This window comes from Bos grunniens, chromosome 19 (assembly GCF_055505025.1).
Source record: "Bos grunniens cultivar Pamir isolate PY7600 chromosome 19, Bosgru_T2T1.0, whole genome shotgun sequence".
NCBI lineage: Eukaryota > Metazoa > Chordata > Mammalia > Artiodactyla > Bovidae > Bos > Bos grunniens.
In genome coordinates, this window is record NC_141183.1 from 54,604,280 (window position 1) to 54,630,986 (window position 26,707).

Consider the following 26,707-nt stretch of genomic DNA (forward strand, 5'->3'; position numbering starts at 1 on the left):
GACAGGTTGTTTCCAAGTTTTCCTTCCTGACCATTTCAAGCAAGGCTGCAAACAACCATCCTTGGACATATGGCTTTCTCCTTCACACTCCTTTCTGATGGATCTTAGACGTGAGCTGGGTCAATATACGTGGGTCACTCTTCTTTCGTTCAACAGTTACTCCCCACATTATTATTCTTGTGTCCTTTTCTCAGATCTGCACTGAGCATCTGCTGTGTGCAGAGCACTGTCTTAGATGTGCAGAAGTAAATGAGACAAGGCTCTGCTCTCAGGCACATGAATACTAAGGAGATTTACACAGCTGGCATATATTAGTTACATATGCAATTATTAGCGATGTGCTAGAAAATCCCATGGATGGAGGAGCATGGTAGGCTGCAGTTCATGGGGTCACTACGAGTCAGACATGACTGAGCGACTTCACTTTCACTTTTCACTTTCATGCATTGGAGAAGGAAATGGCAACCCACTCCAGTGTTCTTGCTTGGAGAATCCCAGGGACGGGGGAGCCTGGTATGCTGCCGTCTATGGGGTCGCACAGAGTTGGACACGACTGAAGCAACTTAGAAGCAGCAGCAGCAGTTATATAGTATATAACTAGTATTTACATTTAGACAACAGACAAAGTAATAACACCCTAAGGGAGGTAAATACAGTCAAAGGGGTGAGTGACTATGTATGAATCTGTGTCCTCTTACTCCAGGGCAGCCAGAGAGTGAGGGTGATCTGAGGGGGCTCTGCCCAGCACGGGCAAGTGCTGGGGCCTTTCCCCTGGGTCCATCTTTCTCATCCCTGGTTGCCCACGAGAGAGCACCACTGGAACTGGAGGCCAGCTTTCCCACTCACACTAGCCACCATTTATCATGGTGGCCCTTCTACATGTTAAACATCTCACATACATTCCCCTACTCACATGAATCCTTACAAACCCACTGCATTCATTAGCTATTGTGTTGTTTGTGTTAGTTGCTCAGTCGTGTCCAACTCTGCAACCCCATGGACTGTAGCCCGCCAGGCTCCTCTGTCCGTGGAATTCTCCAGGCAAGAATACTGGAGTGGGTAGCCATGCCCTTCTCCAAGGGATCCTCTCCACCCAGGAATCTGCATAGCAGGCAGATTCTTTACCATCTGAGCCACCAGGGAAGCTGTCATTAGCTATTGCTATGTAACAAATTACTTCAAAATTTAGTGGCATAAGCAATAAACTTCTGTTATCTCACGGGTTTTATGTGGCCTTTTGGATCCAACTTCTTTCACTTATCGTAACATTTTCAAGGTTCATCCATGTTATACACATGAATACATATGCCATTGCTTTTTATGGCCAAAAAAATTGCATGGTATGGATATACCACTTTCCTTCATCCATACATCAGTTAACAGACATTCTTTTAAAGTTGCCTTAGATATTATCAAACTAAGTGAAGCAAGTCAGACAGAGAAAGGCAAATATCATATGATATCACTTATATGTGAAATCTAAAAAAATTGATACAAATTAACAAAGCAGAAACAGACTCACAGAAAAAGAAAACTAACTTATGGTTACTAAAGAGGAAAGGTAGGGGGAGGATAAATTAGGAGTTTGGGATTAACATATGCACACTAATAGGTATGAAATAATCAATAAGAACCTACTATATAGCAGAGGGAATTCTACTCAACATTCTGTAATAATCTGTGACTTGCCCGGCAATCCAGTAGTTGAGACTCTGTGCTTCCACTGCAAGGGGCACAGGTTTGATTTCTGATCAGGGAACTAAAAGCCCACATGCCCCTTGGCAAATGTGTATGTATGTATATGTAGGTATATATATACACACACATACATAAATACATATATATTCTGTAATAACCTATATGGGAAAAGAATGTGAAAAAGAATGGATATATGTGTATGTATAACTGACAACTTTGCTGTACATCTGAAACTAGCACAATATTGTAAATCAGCTATACCCCAATATGAAATAAAAATTGAAACAAAAGAAAAATCTAAGCAAGCAAAACACCTAAAAATATTCTGAAGAAGAATAATGGCTAGTAACTCTCTCTACTGGATAATAAAATATTTTTTTAAATCTATGATAATTAATGTTGTTGACATGTTAAATAAATATATAAATGCAACAGAATAAAAATTCTACATTATTCCCATGTAAAAAGTACTATTATAATAGCACAGAAAAAGGAAATGGATACAAATTAATAAAATATATGTAGAATCTATATGCTGAAAATTACAGAGCACTTATGGGGAAAAAAATCAAAGAAGTCCAAAAAAAAAAAAAAAAAAAATTCCAGGTTCATGGATCAGAAAACTCGGCATTGTTAAGATATCAGTTGTCTTCAAATTGATCTATGAATTCAGTATAATTCAAACAAAAACCCCAGAAAGATAACTTATAAGCATTAACAACACGATTCTTAAATTTATATGCAAAGGCAAAGAGACTAGAATATCCAAACTAATTTTGAAAAGGAATAGCCTTGGAGGATTTACATTACCCAAGTTCAAGACCTACTATAAAGATACAGTACGATGTTGGCAGACAGACAAATACATGGATGGAATAGAACACAAACTCCAGAAATAAAAATATGGCCAATTGAAAAATAAAAAGGGGCAAAAGCAATTTAATGGAGAACACAGTCTTTTCAAAAATGATAATGAAACAATTGGAAAGGACTACAACATACAAATGGAGGGGAGAGAGGGAGGGAGGGAGAGAGGAGCAGAGAAATAAACCAGGACCCATACCTCGTATTATATATAAAGTTAATTCCAAATGGATTATAGATCTATATGTAAAACTCTAAAACTTGTAGAAAAAACATTAGTAGGAAACCTTTGTTACCTTGGATTAAGCTAACTGTCCTTAGATACACCAAAAGCACTATGCAAAAAGAAAAAAAATTAGACTTCTCTAAATGTTTTAAATGTTTTCTCTATAAAAGACAAGAGAATGAAAAGACAAGTCAGACACTAAGAGAAAATATTTGCAAATCGTATATTTGACAATGGACTTGAATCCAGAACACATAAGAAATTTTTAAAACTCAACAATGAGAAAACAAACAGCCCATTAAAAAGATGAAAAAAGGTATACAGGTAGCAAATAAGCACATGAAAAGATGCTCAATATCTTTTACCATTTGGGAAACATAAATCAAAATCACAACGAGGCATCACTACAGTTATCGTCCAGTCACTCAGTCGCGTCCGACTCTTTGCAAGCCCGTGACTACAGCGCACCAGGCATTCCTGTCCTTCACTACCTCCCTAAGTTTGCTCAGACTCATGTTCATTGAGTCGATGATGCCATCCTACCATCTCATCCACTGTTGCCCCTCCTCCTCCTGCCCTCCACCTTTCCCAGAATCAGGGTCTTTTCCAATGAGTTGGTTCTTCACATCAGATGGCCAAAGTATTTGAAAAGTTAAAATTAATAAAGAACAACTGACAATAGCTAGTGTCAACAAGGTGAAAGCAAATAATACTCTCATATATTCTTGGTGGGAATGTAAAATGGTGTGGCCACTCTGGAAAATAGTCTGGCAGCTTTCTTTATTTTTATTAGAGTATCGTTGCTTTACAATAGTGTTAGCTTCTGTGGTACAGCAAAGGGAATCTGTTATACATATATATCTATCCCCTCTTTTTTGGATTTCCTTCTCATTTAGGTCCCCACAGGCAATCTCTCTTAAACAAACACCATAAAATACAGTAATCCCACTCTTATTTATCCAACATTAGCATTAAACCTGTACACATTTATATTAATAGCAGTACTCGTAATCATCAAAATAGAAACCCAAATGTCCTTCTGTTGGGGATTAGATTAATACATCTTACATATTCATATGCTGCAATATTTCTCAACAATAAAAAAGAATAAACTATGATACACAGGAGAGCAACATGGATGAATCTCAAAATAATTATGCTGAGTGAAAGAAACCAGACCCAAAAAGAGTACATTGTATGAAAGAGTGAATGGTATGATTCCATTTTTATAAAATTCTGGAAAATGCAAACTAACCTCTAAGTGACAAAAAGGAGATCAGTGGTTGTCTGGTGAAGGGAGTTGCAAGGGCAGCAAGGACGGGAAAGGGCAGGACGACAAGCGGTTATGAGGAGACTTTTGGGTGTGATGGGCATGTTTCTTAATTGCAGTGATAGTTTTAGCAGTAGCTACCTGTGTCAAAACTTATTAAATTGTCCACTTTAAATGTCTGGTTTTTCCAGTAGTCATGTATGGATGTGAGAGTTGAACTATAAAGAAAGCTGAGCGCCAAAGAATTGATGCTTTTGAACTGTGGTGTTGGAGAAGATTCTTGAGAGTCCCTTGGACTGCAAGGAGATTAAACCAGTCAATCGTAAAGGAAATCAGTCCTGAATATTCATTGGAAGGACTGAAGCTGAAGCTTCAATACAGGAGAAGCTGAAGTTCTCCTGATATGAAGAACTGACTCATTAGAAAAGACCCTGATGCTGGGAAAGATTGAAGGAGGGAGGAGAAGGGGACAACAGAGGATGAGATGGTTGGATGGCATCACCGACTCAATGGGCATGAGTTTGAGTAAACTCCGGGAGTTGGTGATGGACAGGGAAGCCTGGCGTGCTGCAGTCCATGGGGCCGCAAAGAGTCGGACACGCCTGAGCGGCTGAACTGAACTATTGTATGTCTATTACACTAAAATAAAGCTGTTTTTTTTTTTAATGACCTGCCTCTTTGAACATGTTTGGATTCCTCTATAAGAAGTTGTAACTTTCTCAGTTTACAAACTCTGTTGGTTTTGTGTCATCTTGGTTGGGTTATGGTACTCAATTATTCAAATATTAATAATAACATAGGTGTTGCTGTGAAGGTATTTTGTAGGTGAGATTAATATCAGTTGAAAGAAAGAAGGAAAGGAGATTATCCTGGATAATATTGATAGGCCTGATCCAATCAATTGAATGGAACTGAGGTTTCCCTGAGGAAGAAGAAATTCTGCTAGCAGACTGAAGCTTCAATTCCTATTAGAGTCCCAGCCTGCCAGCCTACAGATTTCAAACTTGTCTAGCCAGCCCCCCAAAACACATAAGCCAAGTACTTACAGTAAATCTCTTTATATAGAGAGAATATATTACATATTAATATATTATATATCTTATATCTATTATAATGGCAATATATATGTATGAATGTATGTTATATATGGTTGGATATATATACACAAGTATCTCAGTTCTTTTTCTTTGGTATGAAGTGGCCCAAATATACATAGTCACTACTCCTGCCACATTACCTTTTCTCTCCCAGTCTGCCCCTACGACCTCATGGTGAGTTCCCTATAACCAGCTGACTGAGGAAGAAAAAACTCAGGACTGGCTTGAAACCATTCATCTCAGATTGGGGCTTAAACCCACGTGCCTGGACTCAAACCCAACCAAAACCCTGTTTGGGACTCTAACCCACCATCTTTTAAATAGAACCACTCACCTGGTGTCTGGACTTACTGAGGCTGAGGATCTTTGTGTCTCAGCACAGAAGGAATTCAGCCAGAGGCAAAGTGATAGGCAAGAAACAGATTTATTAGTATGGAATGCTTGTAAGAGATGCAAGCAGACAGGCGAGGGAGCTCTGCCCCAAGGATTAAGTGGGCTACAATTTTATAGTCAAAGAAAAGGGGAAGGGGTAAAGACTGCCTTCTTCAAGGCTCACATCACTAGCCCCTTCTTTGTATCAGGCAGGAGAGTGTCTGACCCTGAGGTCAAACTAGGATTATTATAGGCTTATTCAAATCAGTAGAAGGATGGTGACATTTTTCTTTGTCCTAATGACCTAAAGCACATCTCGTGCTTTTATTTATAGCTTTATAATTAAGCAGGGCTTCTCTGGTGGCTCAGTTGGTAAAGAATCTGCCTGCAATGCAGGAGACCTGGGTTCAATCCCTAGGTTGGAAAGATCCCCTGGAGAAAGGCATGGCAACCCACCCTTGTCTGTAGAGTTCTTATCTGGAGAATTCCCATGGACAGACGAGCCTGGCAGGCTACAGTCCATGGGGTCGCAAAGAGTCAGACACGACTGAGTGACTAAGCACAGCATAGTTAAGCAAGCCTACTTCATCCCACAAAGTTCCAATAGCCTTCCTAAGCGATCATTAACTTACAGTGATCTCCCAAAGTTTCCTAGGTTTCCCTCTATCTAGTCCGCTACTGGAACTTCTACAACTACCTGTTATAGTCACCAAGTCCTGTCCAACTCTTAGTGACCCCATGAACTGTAGCCCACCAGGCTCCTCTGTCCATGGGATTTCCCAGGCAAGAATACTGGAGTGGGTTGCCATTTCCTTCTCCAGGGGATCTTCCCAACCCAGGATTCGAACCCACATCTCCAGCATTGGCAGGCAGATTCTTCACCACTGAGCCCCCAGGGAAGCCCCACAACTACCTGTGTAACCATCTGATTCTACCCCTATCAGGCTTACAGATGGTTTTGCACAGTATGTAGGCACCTCCCTAAAAACGTGGACAGCTACAGCACTACAGTGGTAGTACACCCCTTTCTAGTGCATTCTCAAGGACAGCAGTGGCAGTAAATCTCCCCAGTGGGCAGCATTCTGATCAGGGCACCTGTCTGTTCATTTTGGGGAAAAAATGGCCAGAGGGATAAGTTTGATTCGTGCCCGTGGCCAATGGTTTGGCTAGATAGCCAGGGACTTGGAAGGAACATGATTGGAAAATTGGTGACAATCAATCTAGGTCACAGTCCTATCTGAATGAACATAGAATGTGAAGACATTTATATCTGATGTGAATGCTCACCAAAGGTGACTTTAATAATCAGAGGTGGATTTTAGTAATCAAGTAGAGAGGGTGACCAGCCAGCCTGTCATTGCCCACTGGCTTATAAACAAAGTAGACAGATGGCAGGGATGAAGGTTATGCATGGGCTTAGCAGCATAACTTCCACTCGCCAAGGCCTAACTGGCTACAGCTACTGCTGAGTGTCCAGTCTGCCAGCAGCAGAGACCAAGGCTGAGCCCCGGCACCCTTCCCTGGGGTGACCAGTCAGCTACCTGGTGGCAGATCGATTACACTGGACTGCTTCCACCACGGAAGGGACAGTGCTTTGTTCTTATTCTGCACATGGATTTGCTTTCCACGCACGTACTGCTTCTGTGGACTTCTAGAATGCCTTATCCACCATCATAGTATTCCACACAGCATTGCTTCTAGTCAAGGAATTCACAACAGATGAAGTGCAGTAATACACTCACGTTCACAGACTTTACTGGTTTTACCATGTTGCCCACCATCCTGAAGTTGCTGACTTGATGGTTGAATGGCCTTTTGAAGACCCAGTCACAGATGTAACTAGGTGGCAACACTTTGCAGGGCTGGGGCAATGTCCTTCAGGAGACTGCCTGTACTCAAATTAGCATTCCGTGTATGGTGCTATTTCTCCCACAGCTAGGATTCATGGTTCCAGGAGTCAAGGAGTGGAAATGGAATGGCAGCATTCAATATTAACCCTAGTGATTCATTTGAAAAATTTTGTTTCCTGTATCTGCAACCTTATGCTTGCTGATCTAGAGGTCTTCCTTCCAAAGGGAGGAACGCTTCCACATTCACATGAGGATTCCACTGAACTATAAGTTAAGACTGCCACTTCCATTTTAGACTCCTCATCCCTCTGAATAAACAGGCAAAGATGGGAATTACTACACTGGCTGGGGGGATTGATACTGGCTACCAAGGGGAAAGGGGGCTGCGACCACATAATAGAGATAAGGGAAAGCATGTCTGGAATACAGGAGACCCCTTAGGGCATCTCTTAGCACTATCATAACCTGTGACTAAAGTCAATGGAATACTGTAACAATCCATAAGTCAAGATTTCTAATGGCACAAACCCTTCAAGAATGGATGTTTGGGGGCATCCCACCAGGAAAAAAACAAAAACAAAAACAAAAACAAAACACACAACCAGTAATGAGGTGCTTGCTGAGGGTAAAGGAAATACAGAGTGGAGAACAGAAGACAGTAGTTGTAAATACCAGTTATGACCACCTAACCAATTTCAGAAATGAGGACTGTATGAGTATTTATTCCTTATTTTATCGTGAATACGTCTGTGTATTTTTTCTTCCCTCTCTTATCTCCTTGCCATCTAATATAAAATGTATTAATAAAAGCTAACTTTACATTAGTGAAGTTCAGTTCAGTTCAGTTCAGTCGCTCAGTCATGTCCAACTCTTCGCGACCCCATGAATCGCAGCACGCCAGGCCTCCCTGTCCATCACCAACTCCCGGAGTTCACTCAAACTCACGTCCATCGAGTCAGTGATGCCATCCAGCCATCTCATCCTCTGTCGTCCCCCTTCTCCTCCTGCCCCCAATCCCTCCCAGCATCAGAGTGAAGTTACAGGATTATTAACATCATCCAAGGACTTGGCCTCCTCTTTTGGGGGAAGTGTTAGTATATTTTCAGTCATACACAGGATAAATGTATCATGTTAGGTGGAAGCATGACTTTTTTACTGTCTTTATAAGGAGATTAAATGTGGTTTAAGGAGATGTGTATTGGTGTCAGGTTGACTGGATATAATCTGTGATCATCAGTTTTATGTGTGATCAGTTGACTAGGCTCTAGTACCTAGATATTCAAACACTAATCCAGATGTTGTTGTTAAGATACTTTGTAGATGTTGTAACATCTACAATCAGTTAACTTTATGTAAAAAAAAATTCCTGGATAATCTGGGCGGACCTGATCCAACCAGCTGAAAGGCCTAGAGGTTTCCTCGAAGAAATTCCACTCCTACCCAAGTGTTTCCAGCTTGTCCTTCCTTATGGCCTGCACTACAGATTCCAGACTTGCCAACCTGACCCCTACCACTGCAAAAGCCAATTCCTTGCAATAAATACAGATGAATAGATAAGACGATTGATAGATAGGAGAGAGAGAATAGATATCCACAGGTTGCATCTCTATCTCCTCTGTGGTGGAAAATCTTGCATCCCTTGAGAGTCAGAGCTTGTTTTACATCCAAAAGGGATCACCCAACATATTCATCAGGCATGTCCCCTAAAATTCCTGGGGAAATCCCAGGAGTTCAAAGGATTATTCTAACGGAGGAGTCAATTGGGCAGGTCAGGGCAACACTCCTAGTATTTTTTCAGGGCATGGCTTCAGATATGTTAAGTCCTTTCATATTTATTAAACTATCTGTAACACATTGGAATGCTACACAGTCACTTAAAAATATGCTCTTTATCAACTGTCTCTGAAAGGGGATACAAAACCTCTTAATAGTAATTGCTTCTAAGGAGGGAACCCAGTGGTGTGGGAACAGGAATGGGAGGAATAATTTTCACTGTTTGTACTTTAGGAATGTTGGATTATGTGAATCTATCATCAAAGCTAGGGATTGGCAAACTGCAATCCACAAGCCAAATCTAACCCACTGCCTGTTTAAAGTTTTGCTGTAACGCCTTCATGCCCATTTGTTTACATACTGGCTATGGCTGCTTTCATTCTGCAATGGCAGAGTTCAGTCATTGAAACAATTACATACACTACAAACATGATGTCATATGGCCCACAAAGCCTAAAATATTTACTATCTGACCTTCTATGGGAATTTGCTGATATCAATTTAGATTTTTTAAAAATAGAAAAGTAAACTGACATCAAAAGATTAAAAGATACCCCCAAAAGAACTGAAAACACCTGTCCACACAAAAACTTAAATGTTAATGTTCACAGCAGCACTAGTCACAATAGGCAAAAAGTAGAACCAACCCAAAAGTCACTCGACAAATGAATACATTAAACAAAAGATATATCCACACAACGGAACACTGCTTGGCAAGAAAAAGGAATGAAATGTTGATAAATGTTAAACACAGATGAACCTTGAAAACATTATGCTAAGTGAAAGAAGCCAGACATAAAAGGCCACATTTCATTTATGTGATACACATTATGATTTCATTTATGTGCTATGTCCAGACAAGGCAAATTCACAGTGACAGAAAATACATTAGGGGTTTACAGGGGTTGCGGAGGAAGGAAGAACAAAGAGTGACTGCAAGTGGGTTTCTTTGAGGAGTGATGAAAATGTTCTGGAATTAGATAATGGTGATAGTTGTATAACTCTTTGAATATATTAAAACCAGTGAATTGTATACCATCACCAAGTAGAAGGCATTTCACAGTAGGGGAAAGTTCTACATCCCAACTATTCCAAACATCCATGAGATCTTAGGTAAGTTTCTTTCCCTGTCTGGTCCTTAATTTCCTTCTCTATAATACAGATGCAATTGGACAACGAGGGGAAAGGCCAGTACAATGAGATGTGAGGGGAGATTTGGGGGGCCTGACTTCCCAGAATCCTTTATTCTTTCTTCAAGATTCATAATCACTGACTCTAAAAACCACTATTTTCATCATCATCATGTTCCAATTTCAAAACACTTTCACATACATGTCAGTTGATACTCATAACCACCCTTTAGGGAAGACAGGTATTATCCCCATCTTACAGATGAAGAAATTGAACTTCAAATGACTTGCCAAAGTTCATACAGTGGTTAAATGTAGAAGCTGGGACTCAGTCCTAGGTTCTGTCCACACCACCACACTGGCCTCTCTCTAAAGCCCTAGACACCACTGTCCAGCATTCTCATTACAAACTATACATCGTCTGGATAAAGCAAGGGAGGAGAGGCACAAGGACTTGGGCCCTCCTCGGCCTTTTCTTATGAACCTCTCTGTTTCGGCATAGCAGCAGCCTGTGCATAGGAGTAGACGTACACTGGTGAGGACACCAAGCCCACGGTGTCACAGAGACGTACATAAAGGTATACAGGACCTGCTCGACAGGTGACAGGTCACTCCTCGTTACCAGAATGGTGGGGAAGCTGTGCCTTAAGTTCAGGGGAGACCTGAGAGTTCAGAACTCTGGGGGTCTGCTCTCTCCTAAATCTAGAAGACTCATTAACCCTTCTCATGAAATTTCTAGAAGGGACAGCTCCTCAGTGCTTAATAGACAAGAGAAATGAGGAGGGAGGGCCTAGGAATTATCCTCATTGCCTTTGCTGAAGTAGAGTCTAGGAAAGGGAATAACAGTGAATAAGGCATTCAGTCCTAAGCTCAGAGAACTGGACCTAAATCTCAAGGAATATCTTTGAGACGACTGCTGTCAAACCCAGGTCAGTCCTTGTAAGTCAGTGTCTGAGCACCAGTAACACTACCAGCTATGTGCGCTTCAGCAGGTCATTCACCCTCCCTGATTCAGTTTGCGTATCCAGAACTGTGGCTAATGACTGCTGGGGTCTAGCTCAGAGAGGATTTCAGTGGCATAAACTGAAATGCTTTAAAAATAAAATGTACTTTATGAACACTCTTTCATTTTCCCATGGCTGCCAAGAAAGAAGGGCTGAACACACTTGGGGAGTGACCCACTGACTTTCCAGAGCTTGCCAGCAAGGGGGAGTCAAGCCAAAGGCTAAAGTCTCTTCAGAAAAAGCCAGGTTGCCCATGTTTGCTTGTCCTTTTTTTTCATTTTACCAATAACATTTATCAAGTATTTCCTACAGCATACAATGTTGTTCTGGGAGCTTGAAGATTAAAGCAGTGAAAAAGAAGAAATGGTTCTGCTCTCAAAAAGCTTATTTTCTACTTGTGAGAGATGAATAAATTAATGAATGTCAAGCTTAGGGCAGGTGCTGTGCTGAATTTAACTGGGTAAGATTAATAGTGATAGGGGAGTGGTACTGTTTCCTATAGGATGTCAGAAAGCCCCTCTCATAAGAGGGTGTTTGAACAAAGACGTGAAGGAAGGAGATAGTTTAGGAAACAGCCACACCCCTGGTCTAAGTTCTGGGGAGAGACAGACACATTGTCCAGGGCAACAGAATTTCCTACCATGCTGGTTTGGTTTGCCCTTCTTGGATTCATCTCCATACTCTTCTTCCTGCTATGCTCCCTGGGGAGAGGCGGGCTGACCCCTAGACTGGATCTCTGGGTCATCCTTGCCATCTTCTGCCTGTTAGGTTCAGCCAAAAGGAGGCCCCAGAAAATTGGAGTACAGGATGGAAGAAGTGGAATACTGATGCTCCAGCTTTCTCAGCCTGGCCACAGCTCTGACTGGCTGCATCCCTCTGCCACTGCTCCCATCAGCTTTCCACAGCCCTTTTGTAGTCCATCCTCCCATGCGATCCTCCTGGGTCCCAGTGGGCAGGAGTCTTGCAGGATTCACCTAGATGAGCACCAACTACCTACCTGGGCCAGAGTGCCTTGTCCATAGTTGCCACCTAGACTGCCCCTCCCATCAGGACAGGAAGATGAGTTTTGACCCTAGAGGCATCCATCATAGATATTGTGGACCGTGGCCTCACTCTCCTCCCTCAAACTCCAGTTCTGTCGAATTCTTCACACCAGCAAAGGTAGGAACAGAAATTGAGGTTCTAGAGGGCCCCCCCCATTACTTCCTTAGGACCTCACTGCCCTGGAGGCTTTTCTCCCTAAGATCCAGCCCATAGACTTCCTATGTGAAGGAACTTGACCTACCTAACTCCCAAAACCAACAGCTCATTGCCCAGTTCATTTCCTTGATAGCATTTATCACTATTCCCTGTAGCTCAAACGGTGAAGAATCTGCCTGCAACGCAGGAAACCCAGGTTCGATTCCTGGGTCGGGAAGATCCTCTGGAGAAGGGAATGACAATCCATTCCAGTATTTTTGCCTAGAGAATCTCATGGTTAGAGGACCCTGACAGGCTACAGTCTGTGGGTCGCCAATCGCCAAGAGTCAGATACACCTGAGTGACTAACACTACTACTATTTATTACTGGCTTTTCATTGGGTATGTCAGCTCTGTCCACTAGAATGTACATGTCATGAAAGAAAACTTTGCTGTTTTATTCTCCTTTGTGAACAGCATCTTAGGCTCAAGTATAAAACTCAAATGTTTCTCAGTGAATGAGAACAGAAATGAGTATAAAGAATCTCTGCTCCCTAGCACCCTCCACAAGGATTATAGCCATAAGCCTAGACATAAATGGCTTAGGGTCACTGGCCTGGGCAGCTACTCTCAGAAGCATCTTAGTACCGCTGACTTCTCCAGGTGTATGTGGGCAGGAGCCCCAAGCAAGCCAAAAGATAACCCAGGAGTCAGAGAACTACTCAGGTTCCATCTTGCTGAAATGAAGGCCCTCGGCTTCTCCATTCCCAAGTGGCCAGAGAAGGATTTAGCTGAGACACGGTCTTCTGGTCTCAACATCTATCATACAGAAGAATCAAAATGTGGCTCACCAAACCATCTCCACCAATAACCCAAGAAATCTCGTAGGTGAGTGCTGCTGGTTATTTTCCCTCACTTAAGGGCCCCAAGCCTTGGCCCTCCAACTAAGACCGGATTCAGACCAATCAGTATCTCTTTAGCCCCATTCCACTCCATACTATATACCCACCCCACCCATGTGTGGCACCCCTGCCACCAACTAAGCCATCCCCCCTTTACCCCCAAAGAAACCCAAACAGCTCAGAAGTGCATCAATCGACCTTTAATGTCCAAAAGAGGCGTGGATGCAGAGCACAGGAGATGTGGCGGGGTCTCAGCCCCTGCTCCAGAAATGAGGGAGAGATGAACACAAACTAGACATTTCCAACTGGCCACACAAGTCTGGGAGGGCAGAGGGAAACAGATCTAGACATTCATAAAAAAATAAAACCTAAAATCAAGCACTCAGCTTTGTGCCCACCGAATGATTTGATATGGGGAACTCACTCACCATCCAAGTCCCCACCCTCCCCTGTCAGCATCAAAAAGAAAGCTCAGTACACACTAAAGGCTTGGGAAGGGGGCATTCTCCTGCCTCCCCGCCAACCCCAAGGATGGACTTGGAAGAAAAAGAGAATGAGCTGGATCCCAAACCCCCCCACAGCATCAACCCTACACATGAGAGTTTTCAATGCAATTTATAAGAATCAAAAGCTCAATCAGCAATGACTTTCCCCCCACCCCATCCCCCACCCCATCCCTTTTGATCCACAGATAAGATTTCCCTAGCACTCCCCTTGGAATCTCCTACCACTAGTGACCCTGCTCCATCCCCAAATTCCTGGCTTCACCACTGTAAGACTGACCTCCTCTGAAGTTCCCCCAAAGCCCCTCAACAGCCCTTTATCACTTCCATCCTGCCTCCCACAAGAGGCTGCCACCATTCACAAAGTCACTTTCCTTCACCACTGAGACTAGGCTCCAGAATGGATGGTAGCATGGCCACCTCATCCTGGGCTATCCTCCTAAAGCCCACCTGGGAGCAGATGGCCATAGGGCAAGCAGTGTCTAGGCCAGATGGCTGAGGGGGGTGATACCCATACTCACCCCCAAAACAGATGCCCCAGAGGTTAACATAGGTCCACTTATCTACCCATATACCGGAGAGATTCCACAGTCCTGCCCCTCCCTCCCCTCTACCCCAAACCAAGATACACACACACATTCACACACATATACACAGAGGAAAATCAAGGGAAACATTGATTTGGTTTGATTGCTAAGACCTAACTAAGAACTAGTCATCAGAAATTCCCTTGCCAGCCAACTAACAGGGGCTGCTCTAAGAGAACTCCAGAGGAATGAGAAAACCAAGGGCTAAGCAGGGAGCAGACAGGAGGGAAGAATGAAAACAAACAAAAAAAATAGAGCTAATCCTACCCTCAACATCCTCCAAGCATGAGCTCTGGCTGGAAGAATAAAAGAAGATAATCCACAAAGACACAGCCCTTACTTACAAACTCTTCTGACAAAGACAGCAAGACAAGTCTGCTCCCCACTCCCACACACCACAGACAAACACGTCTCAGGGCCCCTTAAAGAATCCAGCCCCACTCCCTGCCCCAAGCCGTGGAATCACAGTTCAGTGGAATATTCTCCCTGGTACTAGATCATCCCCCTACCCTCCGTCCTATCCCTCTCTCCTTGTCAATCCTCACTGTCCCTCCCGCAGCCTTCCTGGCCCTCCTAAAGCAGCATCCACCACCAGAAAAGGCAGCTGCAGTTTTAGTTCCACCTCCAGAAACCTATTTCTTTTCCCCAGCCCTCCTAGTCTTACAGGCTTTTTGAGGGCTTTTTATTTGTATAGGGAGAGAAAGAGAAAAGGGAGGAGTGGGAGAGATTTCCTAGTGCAATACAACCAAAAAAAAAAAAATTTAAGTCTTGAAAAATAAACATAAAGCAGCCTTCTTCCCCAGGCAACTAAACAGAAAGAAGTTTGGTTTTGTTTACTGCGACATACACATGAAATCGAGTATACAGTCCATGCAGTAGCACAGCCATTGGAGAGGACATCCTGATGCTGGCCCCAGTGCAAAACAGTCCCAGCAACGCTGCCTGCTTGCCATTGCTGCCGCCGCCACTGACACCTTCACTGTGGCCACCTAGCCTGACTTGAAGAGGAGGATTGCAACTTGACCCAAGTAAAAATAGATGAAGTGCTTTGTCTCATGTGTAACGTAGCTGCCAAAATTTCGGCCCACGATACAGTGCCAGGTAGGGTTATATTTCTTGTCAAATTCCTAAAAGAAGAATAAAAAGGAGAAGAAAGGCGATTAGGACAGCTGGAGGATGAGAAATCAGAATAAGAGTCTGATTGGTTTAGCTGTCATCCCCACCCCATCCCCAGTCTACGGCCTCAGTTCTCTGAACTTCAGGAGCTCAGGTTCTAAGGTTGGCTAGAACACTCCTTCATTAATAATATAATACCACAAAGGCTCCATTATTTCTCTCTAGAACTTTACACCCCTAACATCTCTTGTCTCTCTAGCTACCCTACTCAAAAGCCCACCCCGCGATTCTTCAGCAAGGGAATCAGAAAAACCAATAGAATTAAGAAACACTCCAGTGATGTCACACAGCATTGAGTAAAAGAGAAAAGCAAGTCTCTCTGACTTGCCACTCACATTTCACACTACTGAACTAGCACTTCCAAATGCCAAAAACCAAGACACTAGAGCAAAATGGGGACCGAACAGGAAGCAATTCTGTCTAAGCCAGCTTTAAAGGCACTCCAGTGTGCCAGGCACTATGTGGGCTGTAAGCACGGACAAGGGCCTCAGTCATGAGATCGAGGCAATTCCCTCACTTCTCCCAGGGATCTAAGTTCAACATCAAAAGCCAGCGAGGAAATCCTCAGAACCTAATCAGACAGGCCCTGGCACCCTGTGAACCCAGCAGAAAACAGATGGCTCAGTTCTAGATGCATCCTGCCATGACTGTGAAAGGAGAACAGCCCTCCACCACAGGCTCAGCAATGCTGCCAACCCTGGAACTCTGTCTGCCAGGAGCTCAACCAACAACTTGTTTAGTTTTCTCACAGCCCCCATACCACATGACTCCAAAAGGTATTGGCAAACAGTGGATAGGGCATGGATCACCACACAGAGCTTTATTCCTGACTGAAGACTGTGTAACATAGGAGACCCATAGTTGCTTCCCCATAAGCAAAACAACAAAGCAGGACTCAATATAACCTAAGGATTCTCCCCAGAGTCCATGATTCTACACTTTCTCCCTGAAAAGAACAGAAAAGGCATCACTCAACAAGGAACCAGCACCCCTAGCAGCCTTGCTGGCTCTGCATCCCTTGGCTACACACACAGAAAAAGTCTCTCAGGACTCCAGTTTCCACTTCTCATACCACATATGGACAGCAAAGAGCTCTGTTAAACCCAAGGACACTATACCACCTGTATGGACCATAGTGCCATGGCTCTTAGGCATCCTTGGGATACCAGAGCTGAGAATATCACACTGGGACTATGCCACCAATGTACGTGGACCCTGACCGGAAATTAGGGACCCTGAGTACCACCTCTCACCTCTAGCTCAGCTGCTTCCTCGCTATATATATGTTAACTACATCTATTCACCCTTTCATTCAGAAACTTTTCAGGGATTAAATCTATGGCCCCAATAATGCTCATCTATTAAAAAATATATATATTTTATATATATATACATATAAATATATGTATATATATATTCAAGCACACCCTTTCCTTAAGAAAGTAGGGAGAAGGTAATTAGTACATGAGTCCATTTTTTTATGCAGGGCAGGGGCGCACAAGTCGACTTGTGGGATCTTAGTCCCTTGACCAGGGATTGAACCCAGGCCACAGCAGTGACTGCACTGAGTCCTAACCAGTGGACCACCAGGGGTCCTTTTTAAAGAGAAGAAAAGGAAATCTCCTACATAATGAGACTATACGGCTATCCCACTTTAAATGATGCAGCTCCCCCAAAATTTATGATCTTATCTTATCCATTCAAACATCCCTGATCTTCATTTTGAATAGTTCTGAATTGGGACAGTTATATTTAATCCTGAAGTTTCACACCCTGTTGTTCTGCAGTCACATAATTATCTGTAAACACACCCACACCCCAGCACAGTTCCTACTAAGAACTCTTAAAGTGAACATGCTAGTAAATAAGATTCATTCCCCAATTTACCTGCTTTGCAAGTTCCCAGGGTTCCGTCTGCATGGACTACACCTACTTTCATATGTCCCCAGCTCCAGCCCTCCCTGGGGCATAGGTGAGCTATCCATCCCTACCCCGACCACCAGCCACAGCTCTCCCAGCACACCTTCTTGATGTAGGCAGCAATGTCCTTCTCTATGTTGTACTTCTCCATAGCCTGCGTGGCACAGTCAACGGCATCTTGTTGCATGTCCTCAGACATGTCTGCATTCTTGATCACTGCCTTCCGGTCAGACATGGTGACACTGCAGAAGAAGCAGAGAGGTGAGGCTGCAACCCCGTGCTCCGGGCAATGAACAGGAACAGCTGGGTGTGGGGCCTCAGCGGAAGAAACCAGCACAAAAGGTAAGGGCAACAGAAAACATAGACATGAAGCATTATAAGAGGGACATCGTAAGATTTTAGCAGAGATGAGATTGCCAAGTCTGGAAAATACAAGATAAATAGTTAAAAAGACATAAGTCGTCAGTTTTTGTATGTAAAATGAGGCTTTTCTAACTCTCAATTTATCTATTTCTAGTATTCTGAACAGCATGAACAGCCAAAATACCACAATATACCAGCTACCAGTTGTATCCTTGGGCAAGTTACTTAACCTTTGTGCTTTATCATCTTAAAATGGGGACTTGAGTTAACCTGAGGGCAAACCAGGTGATATAACACCTGAACATAATAAGCCCTGATTTAATGACCATTATTATATTATTGGCATCACAGTAGGAAGATGAATGAGGTCTGGTCCTTGAATAAGTCACTCAGCCTTTCTGCATTTGATTACTTCCATTTTAGCAATGAGGATAGCTCTCTATCAGGAGTTGCTATAAGAATTAAAATGAGGTTATATGAGAATAGTGCAAACAAGGGCAGTCTACACAGTGGTCTGTCCCATTAACCAGATTCAGCCCACCACCTGCTTTACATAGCTTTATAGAAATACCCTACAATGGCAGAACAATGGCAGAGTTGAGCAGTTGCAAGAGATGATATGGCTTGTAATGCCTAAAATATTTATTATCTAGCCCTTCAAATAGAAGACTGCTAAGTCCTAGGCTACCAATGTGCAATGGTGACAGAGACAAAGGTAAAGAATTATTATTTTAACTGCACTGCTTCATAACCCTGCCATCTAAGCCACTGCATTCACCCTACAGCAATCAAAGTTCCAGTGCAGACCTTGCATGTTCCCTCCTTAGGAAAACAGAAATTCCAAGTGGGCTGGCAAGGGCCTGCCTAGCAGTCTATGGCATGTGAGGTGCTTTGCAGGAACAGAGATGAGCTGCAAACTCCTGTCCTCTGTCCTTGACCACAGTCCCTGCAGCAAAAATCTATATCCCACCTCCCAGGTACTATTCCCCAAAGCACCACTCTGCGATCAGCCCAGTGGGCAAAAGATGCTGCTGTTTCAGCCCTATCTGATACAAAGCTACACAGGAACCTGTCTGCTCAAGGAGAGATCCCTGGTATCATTCCAGGATACCTTGATCTGAGTCCACACTAACCTGTGGGTTTGATGGGCAGAAAGGGAAGCAGAATTCATGACTACTCAGCCCGCACCAGATGCAAAGGATGCATGCATGCCAGCTGCTAACCAGGCAGCCCTTTAGTGCATCCAGGGTACCTCTGTCTCGCACTGGCAAATTAAGTAGGGCTGGTTCCACTTCAGCAAGAAGTGGCAGAGCAATGGGTTAGTGCCCCAGCGCCCTCTGCTCCCACACTCCTGAGAGAAAAAAGTCAAGAGCCTCAAGAGGAGTCTGTGAATACCACCTGGGGCTGAAGAAAAGGTCAGGAGAATCCAGTTCTAGCCCTAGCCATTATGACCTGAGGCAAATCAGCATCCTTTTCAAAAAAACAATGGTTGAAATAAATGTGGCACCTTCAATGGGTTTGAGCAAAGGTACAACAGCAACACAGAGAATATTCTAAGGCTCAATAAGTGTGACCAAAACTAGTGTCACCTGGTGGCTACCACTCAGAAGGGGGCACTGTTTACAGATCCAAGGGTGGGAGTGCGGCCCGGTTAAAGTATGAAATCAGCATCCCTTTTCCCAGCAAGCTAACCTGCTTCACTGCCTCATCCTCAAAAGTCCAAAGGAACAACTTTGTCACAGTGATTAAAAGCTACCTTACCCTCCAGGAGAGCCTGCAGTTACATAATGTTGGTCTTGTGACTACAATGCCACGATTCTTCACCCCTGGCCCCCCAGGCGTCAGAGAGGTGAGGCCTTGCCCCAGCCTCCCCTGTCCAAGGTGCCAGGGAGAAAAAGGGAAGGGAGGGGCCAACGTAGCCCCTCCCCCTGGTAGAAAAAAAAAAATGCTAGGGACCTGGGCCTCCAGACTGAAGGATGACCAGAGGGCCCCAGGCCAGCTGCCTCAGTCACGACCCAGAGGCTCCCCTGAAAAGCAGAGGGCACTCCAGGACAGCTCTCCCTCCTCTATTACCAGCCTTGCGACAAAAAGGCCAAGCTTTCGAACGACACGACCCGCCCTCCCCAGCCCCCAACACGCACAACGCTCGTATTTCCTCCCTTCGGAACCCCAAGGGGCTGTCTCCCTCCACTACCCCATCCTCCAGAGGGCTGCAGTCCCGAAGGCCGGCACCTGGGCGATGAGAAAGCATCCTCCCCGCCACCTCCACCCGGCCGGCCGGCCGCCCTCCCCCGCCCGGCCTGGAGCAGCGCCGGAGTGACGGGGCGTCCTCGCTGCAGGAAGGACGCCCCAGAGGGTGGCGGCGGGAGGAGCCGCGTCACGCCCGAGCCCGCTCCGCCGATCTCCCTCGGCCCCGACACCAGGGCCTCTGTGCGCGCAGAAAGATCCCGGGGGGCTGGAGGCCGCACATCGGCAGCCGGTGGCCCCGGCCGCGCCCCGAGGTCGTGAAGATACAGGGTGGCGCAACCCTGGGCCGGAGAGGCGACGGGGGCGTCATGCCGAAGCCGGACCTGCTCCAGGCCTCGCGGCCGAACCTAGCGCGTCGGGCCACCGCCCCGGGGCGCCCCCACCCACCGCTCACCTTCACAGAGGCGAGTTCTCGCGGGGCCCCGGGGGAGTAGCGATGGCCTGAGGCAGAGCGCGGGCAGGGCGGTGTCCCTTCGCCTCCGGCAGCAGCCGCCGCCGCCGCGGTCTCCGGCTCCCGCAGGCCCGGACCGAGCGCTCGCGCCGCCGCCGTCCGCCCTAGAGCTTTCCTGGCCGCCCGCGCTCCGCCTCGCGCCCGCCGACCCGTCTGCTCCGCGCTGGCACCTCGCAGCTCCGCTCTGCTCTGCCGCTGCTCTGCCGACGCGCGGTCCCCACTGAAATAGCGCCCCGCCCCCGCCCCCCCGCCGCGCGCGCCGCCGTCCGCGCTCCCCATTGGCTGGGCCCGCCCGGCCCCGCACTGCGGGCTTCTCCCCGCGCCGCTCTCGCCCCACATCTTGTTTCCTCCCACAATGCCTCGGGGCGGAGGGAGGGGGTGGGGAAGGGGAGCAGGAAAGAGTTGGGGGAGGGAGACGTGGCCTTCAGAAGAGAAAAAAGAAGTATGCAGACCCCCCTACCCAGGGCTGGAGAGGCCAGGCCTAAAAAGGAATAAAGAGGCAAGGTTCAAAGTGATGGAAAAAGAGGGAGGGGCGTCAAGACCCCAGTCCTAAGAAGAATAAAAGGAAAGAGTGGGATGAAGATTTCAAAGGCTGGGAGCAGATGGGAAAGGGGTAGAGACCCTGACCTTTGAAAGAGGAAGGGAAGGAGGTGAAGTCATAAGCTTTAAGGAAAACAGGACTCCTTCCCTCCCCCCAAAACTGTGGGAAGGAGAGGACAGCCAGCACTAAGGAGAGGTAAAGCCATAAACTGCCCCAGGGCTCCCCTCCCCGCACTTTCTGGGAAGGCCCCTTCCCTCCTGCTCTTTGTTCCCGAGTCTTAAGGCCTCGGGACCTAAGCTCCCAGCTGGGACTCCAGCTGCTGTTGAGCTTCGAAAGCAACGGATGCAGACCCTACGCACACTTGTGAGAGGGGAGGTTTGTCTTCGATACACAGGCCCATGGAAAATAATGAAAGTAAGCCATTTTTGGTCAGTCCGCCCTAACCATCTGGTTAGACGGTACCGGAGGGAGAGTGAATAGTACCTCCTAGAGGTAAAAACCGAAGTACATCAGGACTGCCAGGACTCTTAAAATTCACCCTATCCATATTCCTCATCTTATAAACAAGGAACAGAGAAAGGGGAAGCCCTTGCCATACCACCACGGTTCAGGCCCAGACCTGGCCTCTAGGCTGAAAAGTGATGCTTGTAGGCAGCAGTCCCCCTGGTGTTTGTGGGTGGGTGTGTAAAATACCTGTGCACACTGGGAGAGTGCGTGCCCCTCCAGGCCACCCGCCCACCGCCAAAGGAGAGCGAGAAACAGCTGCTCTTATCCCGTCCACCTGCTTCACAAAGGAAGTGTCTACTTAAGGGGGTGGTGAGGGTCTTTTGTTGTTATTTAGGCGGTTAGTGGTTTCTGACTCTTGTAACCCCATGGACTGTAGCCAGTCAGGTTCCTCTATCCGTGGGATTTCCCAGGCAAGAATATTGCAGTGAGTTGCCATTTCCTTCTCCAGGGGATCTTCCTGACCCAGGGATTGAACCGAGTCTACTACATTGTCAGGCGGATTCTTTACTGCTGAGCTATCAGGGAAAACAGAGCGTCTTTATTGGGAGCCAAGCATTTGGGCCACACAGTGTGATTAAGAAGCTTCCATTCATTCCTATCAGTTTCCCTTCATTGCCCCAAACCATGGTCAGGAAATTGGACTTTTTCTGGCCCTCGCCTACTCTTTGGCGCATCATAATTTAGTGTTCATTACGAGTCAGGGGGAAAGTGGAAAATAATCCCCTTTCACTCCCGCTTTTGCAACCTGCTCTATCATCTTCAACCTCAATCAGATTTCAAAGAAACAGCCAAGACCTGTGGTAGCCCCTCACACCAAGGGTATTCTGATGTCAGCCTCAGTGTGAATGAATGGGGGGTGGGGCATATATAGTCAGGAGGAAATTACCTCAGAGAAGTTCAGCAACTTGCCCCAAATTACCTAGCTGGTCAGAGGCAGTATTTAACCCCAGGCTGCCTGTTGCCAGTGCCTACACTTTAAGCTTTTCCACTATCCTGACAGAGAAAAGATAAAACTATAAACTAGGCATTGGGTGCCCTATTTCAATTATACCAGCATTTCCTAAGCTTATCTGACTCCAAAGACCTTGTTTATCCAGACATTTTTTATTAACATCTCCAGGAACTATTCCATAGGACACAGTTTTGGAAACTTGTGCTATACTAATTACTACTATTTATGTAAAGTGCTTACTGTTTAGGATAATTACTATACAGCATAGTAACTATTATAATTAATGTTTCTGCTTAACTTGGTGGACATTTCTATTTGATACCACTACGGGTTCATAATTGTCCAGTTTTCTGTTGCCGGATAGCAGAGCCATGTCTTCAGATTTAAATATCATCTGGGACGTATGTTTTCCTCATATCTGTGAGCCCCTTACCCGTTAGCTGCTTCTTTAACTTAAGGGGACTGTGGTCAACTTAAGTAGTTTACACCATGATCTAAGTCTTGATGGCAGGTCCCTAAATTCCAGACCTCCACTGTGGGTGCCCCACAGGCTCTTTGGACTCTTCGCATACACATATATCCTGCCTGGTCATTAAGAACATTGGCCCTGGAGCCAGAATGCCTGGATTTTAAACTCTTTCCACCACACAATCAGCTGTGCAGATCTACCCAACCCATTTAACATCTCAAAGTTTCATTTTCCTCATCTATAATCAAGAATAATACCTACTTTATAGAGTTATGAGAAGATGCATGAAAAACTCTTGGCACAATGCCTGGTCCATATAAGTATTTAATAAATGTTAGCCATCATCAACATCTCTCTTCCAGATGTATTTCCCTTTCCTGTGTTTCTTCCCTCAGTTCCTGGCCCTATCAACCACCTCAGAAACCTGCAAGCCCACCTGATTTCCCTACCACCTCTCCATCTCCATCATCCCTCACCTCCTGGCCATTTCTCCAGTCCATGTCCCTTTCATCAGGAGTGCCTCATTCTCATTGTGTACACCCTGCAACTGACACTCATCATCACTTTCAGTAGGTTCCCTGCCCGCATTCTTGACTCTTCCTCCCCAAATCCACATGCAGAGGCAGTGACCTATCTAAAATGTGAATCTCCCAGGTACTTCCCTCTTCCCTGCTCAGAAAAAAAGACCCTGTTCTTTCCCATAACTTACTTCCCCTCCTCTCCCTTCATTCCCCACCCCCAACAAACGAACCCCAGCCTCTCTGCCTTATCTCCCCACACTTCCCATCTCCTTCTTCAGGCTCTAGTAACACTGTCAGCTGTTGCCTGTGGCTTCCCCTACACCCAGATGTAGGGGAATTTCCCCCTACACGGGAAATTCTCTGTATAGGTATTAGTTAAACTGATCATGCCCATTAATGACTGAAAAGTACAGCTTGGAAGGGCACATTTCATCTCTTCTCCACCCAAAGAACCTTGTCCGGGCTCTTCTGTCTCTTTCCTTAGAACCAGTAATGCATTCTATTTACACTGGGCCCTTACTGCCCAGTGCAAGTTGCGAGCTAAGGTAAGTCATTGTCAGCCCTGGGGAAACTCCAAGCCTGGTTTCTGAATTGATTTCCTTCTCACATTCTCTGGTTATTTGCATGATATCCTTATACTGTTAGGTAAAGACCATCAAGGCTCTCTCACTCCAGCTGACTGGGTCACCTACAGGGAAGAGACCATGGCAGTGACAGAGGTCATTTCACCAAGCCCTTTTGCTATTGACTTGCTTCAAGGACTCCAGGAGGATGGAGAAGAAGGGTGGGAACAAAAACACATACCATATTGCCATGCAAAGTCTGGTCCCAGTTCCTTCTGCCAAGTCCCCACTGGGAAAACCTAAGGAAAACAATCCAACTAGAACTACTGGAATTTGCTGGTTTCTTGGGTGGCCTTGCAAGACATACTTCCCTAGGCAACCATTTGCCAAGCCCCAGATATTACCCCTCCTCCTCCCCAGTCCCCTGAAACTTAGAGGAGCCAGCCAAGGTCAGCCACATGACTGGGAACTGGAGAGGTGAACACTGGACTAGGAGTCAAAGACAAAGTCTTAAGCCCAACTTGGCTCTAGTCAGGTCATTTCTGTAAGGTCCCTGTCAGCCCCAAAGTCTGATTCTCTTGTTTCAATGCCCTATCCCAGGGGGCATCTTCCCTGTGGATGGAAGAAATTTCTCAGGCTAAGAGCCTCTACCTCAGGTTAAGTTTAAATGCTTCTTTCCTATTCTTTCTGTCTATCCATGTAGTCTGAATTCAAAGAGCATTTCTCTACATTCACACCACCCACCAAAGGTGGGATATGATTTTGTTTGCCTTTTATTCCTTCAACTAACAAAGCAACTTCATATAGCTAAGAGTCAATTAATGTTTAGAGCTTCAGTTAAAATATTAAAGCAGATGGTCACCAAGAAGGAACCAAGAAAAAGATGCTCCAATGGAAGTAATGGTTTCCTTATGATTTAGGAAATCACTAAATCATAAGGAAACCACCAATTTTTCCTTCATTGTCTGGACAGTCCTAAGGAATCCTGCCCCTGCTGTGGAAGAACTAAGACAATGGTATGGAATGTGTCAGCTATTGAATATCCAAAAGGCCAAGTTAGGGTTCTTGGGTACGAGAAACCCCTGAAGAAAATAGCAGGACCTGAATACCTCCCCTGACTCTAGGGACCTGGAGCCCTGGAACTGTCTCCTCAGGGCAGACCAGTTGTTGCAAATCACCGGGTTTTTCTTTGAATCACCCCACACTTGATCCAAATTCCCAAAGAAGGGCATCTGATTGGGTAGATTGAGTCATAAGTCCACCTGTTGACCATGCAGCCTGACAGACCTTCTGAGACGGATGGGGGGATAGCTGAGAGGAAAATCTACATGCATTTACAAGAGCCAAGAGAGTAGGCACTGGGTGAGCAGAAACCACGGAGAGCCTCAGGAGTGGGAGCTAGGGAGGACTTCGCTGGTGGTCCAGTGGTTAAGAATCTGCCTTCCAATGCAGGGGACACCAGTTCAGTCCCTGGCTGGGGAACTAAAATCCCACATGCCATACCGCAACAGAGATCCTGTACAGCCAATTTTTTTTTTTTAATTAAATGAATTTTTTAAAAAGAATGAGAACCAATGTTATTTATGAGGGGGATCCTCATCCCCACTGTTACAAAAACATACATTGTGCTTTCTCACCCTAAATCCCTTAGAGTGAGGTGGGAAATGGTGAGAGGAGCTCTAAAACATGAGACCTGTACAACTTTGCCTTCCTTTCTGAGGACAATTTTGAAGAAGAAAATCTTGTCTTGTCAGGCATATTATGGCATATTCCAGTTGGAAAAAAATTTAACCTTCTCACCAGGAAATGGAGGCATACCTTACATTTAAACACAGTAATGTATATGTATATATGTGTGTGTGTGTGTGTGTGTGTATACACAAACATTTTATAGTTCATATACCATAAAATTCACCTTTTAAAATTGCACAATTTGGTAGGTTTTATTTTATTCATAGAGCTATGCAACCATTGCCACCATCTAATTTTAGACAATTTTCACCACCCCAAAGAGAAACCCCATACTCATTGACAATCCTGCCTCCTTTTTCTCCCAATCCCTACTAATTTACTTTCCATCTCTATGGATTTGCCTGGACATTTCATATAAACTTCTAATAATGACGTTTCATATAAACAGAATCATAAAATACATGGTTATGGCCTTTTGTAACTGTCTTATTTTACTTTGTATAGAGTTTTCAAGATACATCCATGGTATAGCATGACTCTACTTCATTCTTTTTATGGCTGGTTAAAACCTCATTGTATGAGCATACTATATTTTGTTTATCCATTCATCAGTTGGGTTATTTTCCACTTTTTAGCTGCTATAAATAATGCCTCTGTAAACATTCATGTATAAGTTTTGTATTGGTATATATTTTCAATTCTCTTGGATATACACCTAAGTGTAGAATAGCTGGGTTTTATGGGGCTTCCCAGGTGGCACAACCCATCTACCAATACAAGACACATAAGAGATGTGGATTGAATACCTGGGTCAGGAGATACCCTGAAGGAGGGCACAGCAACTCATCCC

General features: G+C 45.1%; 1 protein-coding gene across 3 annotated transcripts in view; it reads right to left on the reverse strand.

The window, feature by feature from the left end:
* The window catches only part of DYNLL2 (dynein light chain LC8-type 2), a 59,596-nt gene extending 37,739 nt beyond the window's left edge, over positions 1-21,857 (reverse strand). Inside the window, exons 1-3 of one of the 3 annotated variants that reach the window (XM_086360771.1) lie at positions 21,637-21,857; positions 17,655-17,793; positions 13,551-15,582 (exon numbers count right to left, since the gene is read on the reverse strand). In XM_086360771.1, the coding sequence (XP_086216897.1) occupies positions 15,445-15,582; positions 17,655-17,786 (270 nt within the window). In that variant the 5' untranslated portion in view covers positions 17,787-17,793; positions 21,637-21,857 and the 3' untranslated portion in view covers positions 13,551-15,444. Of the gene's footprint in view, positions 1-13,550; positions 15,583-17,654; positions 17,794-20,555; positions 20,967-21,636 lie in introns of those variants that run through there. The other 2 variants (XM_086360770.1, XM_086360769.1) reach the window with 2 other exon arrangements.
* Positions 21,858-26,707: the final 4,850 nt, after the last annotated feature.